The sequence below is a fragment of the Salvelinus sp. IW2-2015 genome, linkage group LG10, assembly GCF_002910315.2.
Source record: "Salvelinus sp. IW2-2015 linkage group LG10, ASM291031v2, whole genome shotgun sequence".
NCBI lineage: Eukaryota > Metazoa > Chordata > Actinopteri > Salmoniformes > Salmonidae > Salvelinus > Salvelinus sp. IW2-2015.
Window position 1 is genome coordinate 10,608,170 of NC_036850.1, and position 11,209 is coordinate 10,619,378.

General features: G+C 47.4%; 1 protein-coding gene across 2 annotated transcripts in view; it reads right to left on the reverse strand.

Annotated features, from left to right (window-relative positions):
- Positions 1-1,556: 1,556 nt before the first annotated feature.
- The window catches only part of tshz3b (teashirt zinc finger homeobox 3b), a 43,853-nt gene continuing 34,200 nt past the window's right edge, over positions 1,557-11,209 (reverse strand). For both annotated transcript variants that reach the window (XM_070445380.1, XM_023995289.2), the window contains one exon: positions 1,557-6,521. In XM_070445380.1, coding sequence (XP_070301481.1) covers positions 3,127-6,426 — 3,300 coding nt within the window. In that variant the 5' untranslated portion in view covers positions 6,427-6,521 and the 3' untranslated portion in view covers positions 1,557-3,126. The remainder of the gene's footprint in view (positions 6,522-11,209) is intronic.

Here is an 11,209-nt window from a genome sequence, read left to right on the forward strand (position 1 = left end):
TCTCAATCTGCAGTACACTGCAGCTACACTAAGGATCAAGTCTGAGCAGCTTAAAGTCGCACATCGGCTGTGTTGTACTGTACGCTCTTCCCTGGAGGATGCCCACGTTTACGTTTCGTTGGTTACAACGCGGCAGTAATGTGCTAGCACGTAGGAACATATCCAAAATGCAAGTAAGATGTTAGTCTCCATAGCATATTTGAGCCAGTGCATTCCTTTCATCTAACATGGATATTTCCTTTTCATATTTTGGCATAGCACTCATACCACATAAAAAGTCATTTTATCCAAAATCCTGCACACGTGACCATTTGTTCTTTTGATACTCATTTTAAACTGAGTACATCCACACATCTATCTGGAGACATGAAGCCTGTAGTGTGAGGGATTGTGGGGAATACATAGTGAATAAGTGTGAGTGTGTGTGTGTGCATGTGCCTTCAGGCTACACATTGTCTCCTGCACGCCTGTTTTGAACCTTAATAAGCCCAGCCCACTCTGAGCTCCCTGGATGTGAGAGGGGACAGAAAATGCTCTCCTTACACTTCAATTTCACGCATATTTTCTTTTGCGACTAATGAGAGCCTTAAATACGGCGCCAGACGTCAGGCACGGCTGTGAAGGCTGACATTTTCACATACAGCGGCACCTTGTCACCACGGATGAAGTCCCTCTACCTGGCAGCTGAAGGGTGTGTGGGTGTGTGTGGTTGTTGGTCTATAACTATGTGTCGGAGTTTATCTGTGAGGTGGTTTTGGTGACAGGACCTGACGCAAAACATATTCAGCGGCTCAAAGAAGAAAACCATAAGGACAAAATATGAAGTTGAGAAACAGTCCTCCATCCCTCCTTCTCCACCTCCTCTGTTGTGAGCAAATGGCCTGATTCACGGAGAGGCAATGGGCCTAGTATCTGTAACCAACTAACTAACTGTCCTGATAGACTGCATTTAATTGTTGTTGCATATAGCTGAGGACTTGAAAGCCATGAGCTCATCGCTGCGGCATTGTTGTCATCCTCCATGAGGCCTAAACAACGGCCTCCCCTCTCTTAAAAAAAAAAAAAAATCTACTATACACACAAAATGGAAGTCGGGGTTAATTACAGAGCGGGGAATAAAATGGTGAAAATGAGACAGCTAGTGCCAGGGTTTATGCAATTATCTGCTACATCCAGTCATCGAGATGGAGGGGGAAGGGAATATCTCAGTTCACATATTGTTGTGTTTGTGAATGGAGATGCCACACAGCTACGAGTTACCTGCTGTTCAGTATGTGGATTCTATTTCCCCTTTCCTATGTAGCCCAACACAACCACATGGAGAAGATCGCAGGCAGACTGATACACACACTTGATGGACATGTGATACTGGTGCCACCACTATAGTGCTTGGGTGGTGTCTGTCTCTGAGGCTCCGCATAGTGGCCCCTGATATGGCCCATAGGCTATTCCTGTTCCAGGCAGAGCTTTGTGGAAACACACAGGATGATGGTGTGACAGCTTTCATCTTCTGCAGGGCCCTGCCACTCACTGTAAACTCGTCCAGAACTCATCACCGCCAGAAACAATTTTCCGTTTAATGTGCTCATTAGAAAACGCACAGCACCTACATAATCGTGAGCCACGACACACAGTGTTATTGCAAAAACGGTTTCCTTTTTAATGCTGCAGTAGAAAAAAAGGTTATACGAAGTCATATAATGGGTGCTTCATTGTCAACAACAACAACAAAAAACACGGCACAGAATGCATAACAGTGTCTGTGCTGTTTACATGCCAATATTTTACACCTAAGATTTCATTACACTGGCAGCTGTCAGTTACTTCAGCAAATGACCTGCCAAAAATGTTGCAGAACTGTCAATCAGAGGTGAGGTAACTATGGTTACCTTTCATATCCCCAAAAGATAAAGCTGCAGTGCGGAATTGTGGGAGAGTAATTAGACAGAAAAAAGAAAATACCAATCCAAAGGCATCCTACGATGTGAAACAACAACCAAGAGTGCTTATAAATAAGAGGATACATGTGGAATTCTTCCTTACTTCATAAAGTAACATCTTTTGTACAACCTTTTATCTTTTAATGTTCAAATACCGGCACATGTACTGTCTTGTACTAGAGGTTTAACCCTTTGAGCACGAGGTGGAAATAAAAGATTTCTGGGTAATTTTGTTACTCTTATTTTCATATCATTTGATTAAATAACATATTTATAAAACTATTGTGCAAAACAATTTCATTAATGTCTTCATATATTGTGCACCAGTAGATAGTCATACTCCTCTTAAATTAAAAATATAAAAATGATGCATAATTTAGACAGGAATTAGTATATATGTTTTTATATACATTTTTACACAGACCTGAATTCATAAAGGTCCCTGATTAAACAAAGTAAACGACTTCAGATTGAGATTTTGCATCACATACAATGCATCTTTAGAGATTGGTTGTTGGACAGGGACATATAGTACTTTCAATGTGCAGCTTACAAACCACACAATAGCTTGGTCAATTCCAATCTAAAATAGTTTGTTTCGAGAAGGGTTTTGGATCATTCGGGTAGAAGTGCTTGGCCGTACTCAGAGGGTTAAATTTCAGATGCTGACACCAGCACATAAAGATCACATTAACAAAAAGAGAGGGAAAGAGAGAGAAAAAAGAAAAGTGCACCAGATTTAGTTAACCAAATGTTAAACTAAACTGTTTAATTTATGCATGCAGCTTATCGCATCTCACGGATGCCAAAATATAAAGAAATCAAATCCAATTGACACAACTTTCAAATACATACCACTTCATTTTAAAATATTGTTCAACCTTCATTTGTTTTATCAGTGACAACAGCACCTCTTTCTTCAACACTGCACATTTAAAAAATGACCGTCTTTTCAAAAAAAGGAGAGCATAAACAAACAAAAGCTTCTTGGGCCAGAGTGAGTCTCCCTTTAAAGAAAATCAGAAACCATGTGCCGAAACTAAACAGTAGTTCCACGGCATCTTTGTGCAGTTTCATCACTTAATAGTTTTTAGTCCTTTTTTTGAAAGAAATGTCTGTGAAAGGCTAAAGATAGACCAAGAGAGAACGGGAGAGAAAGAGAGTGCAGCATGTCCACAGCTTAGTGCTACTGTTTCTCTAGCTCACACACATACATAAGGTGGTCCTCTGGGGATTTCCCATGGGTCTTGCTCAGGTGGAGCTTGACCGCGTGCTTGCTTGCAAAAGTCCGGTTGCAGAGCTTGCACTGATACGAGGTGCTGCTACCGTCCTCGTCAGGGGAGGGGGACAGGGAGTGGGCGTGGGAGAGGGAGTGAGGGTTGGAGTGGGAGTGGTTGGAGAGCAGTTTTTCGGACAGGCTTTTGGTGTGACGTGAGATCTGGCTGACAAGCTGTTCTCCAGACAGTTTGGCCAGGTCTCTGAGTCTGAAGCCCAGGTGAGACTCCAAGTGGCTGACGTAGGTGGAGGGGGAACGAATCTGAGAAGCACAGTCGCWGCAGAAGAACACTGGRTGGCCTGAGTCCAGGTTTTTTAAGAACTTCGTCCCTCCGGTTCTCCTCAGCTGGTACTTGACGTTGGCCAGCCAGTGGCTGATGGTCGTCATGGAGAGGCCTGTGAAACGRGAGATGTGCATCCTCTCCTGGGGGCTCAGGTCTGACATCACRTACTTCCCATCGCCAGTCTGCCGGAGGCTGGCAGYRAACTGGGCCTGTAGGATGWGCAGGTGYTGGGGGTTCCAGTTGGACTGCCGGCCCTTGCGTTTCTGGGCTGGAGAGATCTCCTCKAGCTCCTCTTGAGTGGAACCCTCGATGTCAGAYCTTTCCGACAGGCTGGTGGGCGTGGAGGACTTGGARGCTTGACTCTCKGTSAGGTTTCTCAGCATGTCTGATATGTCAGACAGGGCGTTCTCACGCAGCGGGGAGTTGGACATGAATGARGCCACAGCAGACGAGGCCTTGGCCATGGTGGCTGTGGAGGAGGGGGAGMCMGAGGAGGGTGTTGATGTGGATGACGACAGGGCAGCTGAACCCAGGGAGCTACTCTTTTCATTCTTGCCTTTGGTCAGGTCTATTGGCTGGTCGTTGTTGACGTGGTAGAAGTAGCGGTCCAAGTGCTCGTTGTTTTTTTTGGTMTGAGCTGGGGTGGAAGCGGCGACCGCGGCCTTCTCTGCCAGGTTGTTGCTCATCTTGAAGAGCATGCTCATGGGGTCCAGGGACGGCAGAGCAGGCTTGGCTGCCTTACCCAGGTGGACGTTCATCACGGACTGAAGCGCACTTAGAGGATTGACGAAGGGCTGCTCTGGCGGGTGGTCTGTAATAATGGCTGTGCTGCCACACAAGGCAGAGATGGGAGATTTGACAGCAGACTCCATTCCATTCTCCAGCGACTCCTTCATATTGGYGTCACCGTTACAGTCTTTGTGGCTGCCTCCTCCGATGCTCTCKGGRGTTTTAGASCCTCTCCTCTCTTTRGGGGACTCCCCTCTGGCTGACTCCCCKGCCTCGCTGCTGCAGGGGGAGGGTGTKGYTYGTCTCAKTGGGGACRCCCTTACAYTSGGCTCCCGCATCTTCTCCTCCACCTTGGCTACTTTCTCAGTCACCTTCTTCACCAGCTCCTCCATGGCGTGGAAGTTGTTTTTGGGGAGAGGAGAGGTCTGACGGCTGGGCGGGGAGATCAGAGGTTGGTTTTTGGCRTTTTGGRAMAGGRTCTCTCCTCCRGGGAACATGTACTTCAGRGCTGAGCTCTTCCCTGAGTKGGCCAGTGARAGCTTCATGATGTTKGGSAGCTGGTATGCAGCATGGATGCTGGGGTAGCCYCCCCAGCTGGGAGCACCRTTCTGTGCTTTGTTGATGGCTGATGTCACTGTGTTCTCCAAGGAYTTGAGGATGTCAAACCCTCCCTTAGGGCTCTCCTCCAGATCCTCCTCTGTTAAGTAAGAGTATTTGGAGGAGATATCGAATTTCTCCTCTGTCTCGTCATCTCCGGTCTTCTTGTCTTTGCTGCTGTTAGTGGTTTCCTTCATACATTCCTCTTCCTTCTCCTCCTTCTTAATCTCCACAGCCATGGCAGGGGAAATACTAGAGGGAGGAGGTATAGGTGGAGGAGGTGGGGAAAATGCTGTGGCTGCCAGTGGCACAGACTGGAATTTCTCCTCACCAGCAGAGATGATGGGGATGGGTGCTGGGGGAGACTCCATGATGGGCTTGCCTTTCTTAATGGCAGAGTTTGTGACCTTGATGAAGTGACCGGTCACCATCATGTGTGCTGTTAGCTCCTGAAGTGTATCGTGGGAGCTGCCACATTCCATGCATTTCAGGATCTGGGACTTCCTGGACTCGAACTGCCATGCATAACTGGCTCCATTCTGGTGTCCGTAACGGTTGTTTGGGGTGATGTAGGGGTTGGATGCCTTCTGGAGGGGGTCATAAGGGTCATTTAGGGAGGGTTTGGGGGTGCCCCCATTGGAGTCTGGGGAGCTGGGGAGGTCGAGCTCGATGGGGGCTCTCTTCCGGGCGGAGGAGATGATCTTGGCTGCCACAGGAGTCAATGGCTCCTTCAGAGGCACTTTCTGGTAGTGTTTTGTCTTAATCATGTGGACACTGAGGTCCTGCAGAGACTCAAAGGAATGTCCACAGTACATACACTTCAGGACCTTCTGGGCATCTTCTTTCCCTTCCATCTCCAGGAGGGATCGTTTACGTGGCTTGGACCAGCGCTTGGTGCCGTCGCTGTCTGTCTCGTGGTTGTCATCGCGGTAGTGGCCGGTCTCATTCATGTGTACAGTCAGCCCCACCAGCGTGTCGTAGGCAGCACTGCAGTCCTTGCAGCGGAACTTACTGGCACCTGTGAAGATGGAGCCGTAGAGCTTTGTGCTCTGACGGTAGAGCTGCACGGTRCTGAATAGGTTGTTTTGCTCCGCTGCTGGGTGGWTGAGCCGGTTCTGGTTCTGAGAGACCTGCTGGAGGGTCTTGGCCACGGCGGACTGGTGCCAGTCGTAACCATTGCCATTGCTGCCACAACTGCTGCTACTGCTACTGCTGCTGCTGCTGTGGCTGCGTGGAGGTTTCTCCACTGCTGGCGGCTGGGTGAGGTTGARGTTCAGAGACGACCAGTAAGAGTTGGTCAGRAAGCTGGTGTAGATGGCCTTCATCTGCTCCAGGCTGTCTGGCCCGGTGGTGGCGCCGTCCTCCGTGGCTATAGCTGTGCTGGTGGCCATCACGACAGAGGAAGATGGCGACAAGGGCGTTAGTGGCACCTTCGCGACCTCCTCCTCATTTTTGAGAGAGGCACTCTCAAAGTCTGACATGCGGTCACTGGACTCACTCAGGTGAGACTCATTGTCCAACTCATGGCCGGAGAAGTCGGCCACCGGGGAGTCGTGGACACCAGGCCGGTCATTGAAAAGGAAGTCCTTGTCTTGGCACATGTACTTGACCGCAGGCTCCTCCTCCCCGGCAGAGTCCTCCCCCTCCAGGTCCTCATCGAGCAGGGCAGCCTCTTTCTCATCCTCAGGGGCATACGCTGAGGGAACAGAGAGAGAAACAGAGAGAGGATTGTTATTACCACAGTACCACCATGTCTAATGATGAAGATCTCCAATTTGACATTCTTGCGATTCCTTGCAAATCAGACAGCTGATAGAAATACAAAGCTCTAGAATGTTCTTCCCATATCAGAAAAACAAAGCAATCACAGACGAGACTACTTCATATCATAAATTGTTGCTGTAATTCCATTTCAACTTCCTCGTTGCATTTACATTGTTTTCCAAATGGAATAAAGTTCCACCCTCCCTCCCTCCCACCCCCTTTGTGCTTTACTGCAGAGAATGAGAAAGACGGAGAGAGAAGAGGGAGAGGAAATGCCTCTTCAAACACAACTTGCCACCTTATTCTTCTCAAGGGGCAACAGCTTGAAATTAAAACTAAATTTGAAATTAATGAAGCAGATTCTGGAGGTGGCATTMGTTTCTGAAGTAATAAATTACTTGTATCAACCTCCGAGACAGCAGTTCCTGTCTGTCAATTAATATGTCTTACGCTTCTTCTTCAGCCTCTAATGCATTTCTTAACAGACACACTCACCATTTAAGCATGCATTTCCACCCATTGCACGGCACAGGCTCGCCTCCTTGTAAATACAAATGAATGTATGTGCGTTTCCAACGCCAAATCTCTCAGAACAAAACACATTTACTTCAATTACAAAAGATGAGAAAGTCGAGTTATTATTTACAGTTTAGCCTGGAGAGTATGCTTTCAATTTATATTCAAATCCCCCCTGTTTAAAACAATCAAATGTGGATTGCAGTGAGATGGAAAGACACAAATAGAAAAGCACTTTCTATCATTGTGCAGACACGTACACAAATGTATTATTTTGCGATGGAGGCTGTCTGAAAATAGTGGACCGGAAGACAAGCAGAGATTATAGACAGGACATTGGGATAATGCCGTACATTCCTGACCGTTCCTGATTCCTAGCTGTTCATCATTCATTGTCCAGGTATGTAAACTAAGGGCAAGAATGACACTGACCATGGTGCGCCGGTGCACACATTAACACCTGCTAAAGGTCACTTGAATATGAATGATCTCAACAGTCAGAACATTATCTATACGAAACCTATAAATCCGCTTCAATATGGGACACTATAACACTATAGCAACAAAAAAAACAATTACTTAAAAGAATGGAAAGTATTTACTAAAGCGTATATGAGCTTTGTGGGGAAAGCCACAGCCTCTTCAAAAGGTACAGTTATATCTGGTGACATTGGGTAGCTACCTCCAGAACCGGGTAGCTACCTCCAGAACCGGGTAGCTACCTCCAGGGCCTGCCAGCCATGTCACACAACACGCTCCAGCAGTGTTACTGCTGACTTCTACCTCGGCGCGGTACTGAAGGTGTGAGCACTGCCTCAGCCCAGACACAGGGAGAAATCTCTGTCATTGTCAGTCGGCTCATTTTGTTGCCTTTGGCAGTGTGATGCCGCGGGATAAACAGATGCACTGAAACACGCAGCAGCTCCCAGTCGTTGCGCTGCGGTAAAAACGCTGTGCCTCCAGGCAGTCGTCTGTAGCCTTTCAACTGAACAAGCAGGCTGCCTAATGTTCAATCTCACACATCAGTATGCAGCAAGTTGGAATCGTGTGTGCTAGTGTATAGGATGCATACAACATAATGCATTGTTAAACAACTACTGAACAACTACTGAACCAGAAGGAAATGTATTCTTACAGCCAATTATTTTGGTAGCATTTCTACTTAAAATGTTCCAACATTTCTGAAGAATGTCTACGACTTGTCACATAAATCTTAGGGATTACACTATTATTGTATTTTAAAAAATACGAACAAATTCTTATTTACATTGACAGCCTACCCCGGCCACACCCTAACGACACTGGCCAATTGTGCACCGCCCTATGGAACTCTCAATCACAGCCAGTTGTGATACAGCCTGGAATTGAACCAGTGTCTGTAGTGACACCTCTAGCAATGAAGATGCAGTGCCTTAGACCACTGCGCCATTCGGGAGCCCCAGAGTAGACAATAGAAACTTTTACATTTAGATGCATAATGGACATCTGCCATTTTGTGAACAGATGCAGCAATGCTCAGAAAAGCACAATTGGAATATTGAGCAGCAAAATATGGGATATCTTAACATGTAATCCAATACCACACACAACTCAACAGGCAACCCTGATCAGGCAATGCACGCACACGCACACGCACACACTGCCATCTGTTCTGAATCAGCCAAAACGACAGCTGTTTAAGAGAAGAATGCCTTTGCTCAGGAAGCAGTCAGAACAGCACACACATCGAGGCCAAACACCCATGTGAAATCTCCTTCCTCAAAATACAACACAGACTTAAGGCTGTTAAATGTAATTAAAACACACACAGAGAAAGGAAGGCATGGGGGAGGGTCATTTTAACACCAAAGCCAATTAATCTGCAGTGCAACCTTTGCTATGGCACTAAATATAAATGTATAGTTCACCTAAAACATCATTACAACACTGATTTGAATGTCATTAAAATGTGCAACTGAAAACACAGCGAGAGGCCAAAGTAATATGCCTCTCTCTGTGCCAATGATATTTCTAAATGAACTAAAGTACTAAAATAACTAAAGTAACACAATGAAATGACGTAATAATAATGAGGCTTTATACAGGGGTTACGGTACCGAGTCAATGTGCGGGGTACAGGTTAGTCAAGGTCATTTGTACATTAAACGGTACCGTTTAAGAAAACAACCTGAACTTAAGGTTTTTTCATTTCTAGATAGGGATCCTTATTTCATTTCTACACCCCACCCCTCTCATCCCGTCTCGCACTCTGAGAGCATAGATAGGAAGGGGTTGGGGAAGTGTGGGGGGGGGGGGGTCTCCTTTTGTTGAGTTGAGAACGCGTCAGTAGCTCTCTGCGCTCGGCGCTGTGGAGTGTCAAGGCGTGGGGATGGCTGGGGAAGCACCCTGGCGAAGGGATGGCCCAGGCATGTAGGCAGGCACCTGGAGCGGCGGCGACGGCAGGCACTGTGTGTAAATACGCTGTCAGCCGCTCTCCAACTGAGTGGCATGAGCAGCCGATTAGCCGCGCTCGCACCGGTGTTCATGCATAATCTTACAGTTCCACGTGCTCCATCCCGCCGCTCTTACCTAACCTGTTCTATCTCCCTAACCACCCTCACTCAGATTACGCTCACCTCGCCTCACCGTCACACAGCCAGGCACTGGCCGCCCGCCAGCTCAATGTATATGCAATTACAATACGTAGTCCCTAGGTCATTTCAGGTGCTTTTTGATACGTATCCTCATGTCACAGATTCCTTTGCATTCTCTCTCTCTCTCTCTCTCTCCTCTCTGACATTGCATTTGAATCCATCTCAATGGGGCCTGGTGGTCTTGGCTGTACAAGATGGCTGGGCGGGGTAGGGAGGCTGGTTAAAGTAGCCTTTCCTTTCGGAGGCAGCGTTTACTTGTAGCCTTGGAGACCTGGCTCCATTCGTCAGGCGTCTGGGTCGATGGGCGTCTCTCTACGATCGATGGTACGCCTCGGGCGATCCTCGCCTCCATTCTCCCTCTCTCAATCCCTCGCTCCGGCCAGCAATTGCCCCTTACCCACCTTCCTCCACACACCACACCACACACAAACCACACACACACACACACACACAACACACACACACACACACACACACAACACACACACACCCACACACACACAACACACAAAACACACCACACACACACCTTGAATACACACCAGATTAGAACCACACAGCCGCCAACCCAATTTGTCTGTGCATGTCAAATCACAATAATGAAGATTATTGATCTCAGATTCAATTAACTTCATTAACGTGGATCATGGCAGCGGCGAATGGCGAGGGGGGTGGAGAAGGGAGGTATAGGATCTCATCAGAGGGGATCTGAGGGGGAGGAGAGGGGAGGGACAGAGACAGGGTCTGCTGCTATCTCATATTCTCCACTACCACACTGGCAGTGGTCAGCTTAAGGCTACTAACCTTCTCCTTCTAATGATATCATTTTAGGCAGATAGGCCTACTGCTGTATTGGAGCTAGCTATCCCATTATGAACGTGGGGTTTGGTTGCTATATTTAGCGTCTTTCCATTACCAAAACATTAGCCCTTCTTTCCTTTCCCACCTTCACCTCGACACAGAAAGGGTATTCATGGAACCTGCGGGTTGTTGCTCCTCTTCTCTCGTTCTAACCAGGCCAAGTAAAGGAACTTTGGGGGATATTGATTGGCTGCCGTGATGATCTTCTGCTTTTTCCTTGAAGAAATGCTCCGTGACCCAGCCCTCGGAGAGAGACGGCTAATAAAGTTCCGTCTCTGATAAAATTCATCCCGTGGTCTGTCTGAAACTGCGTTCAAACCTAAACTGTGCACTGCCTAAAGGCATGTGACTACAGACCCCCACCCCACACACGCACACACACACACACACACACACACACACACACACACACAACACACATCACACAACACACACACACACACACACACACACCACAACACACGAGCACACACACAATGCACACAGCCGCATGTTGGTTTTTGTGTCTGTTGCAATATCAGGTCAAGGTATAGTCTTTTGGTGGTTTGTTCACAGTGCTTGAGAGGAGGGCAGAGAGTTCAGTAGAAGAAAGTACTGTGACATTGGCGAG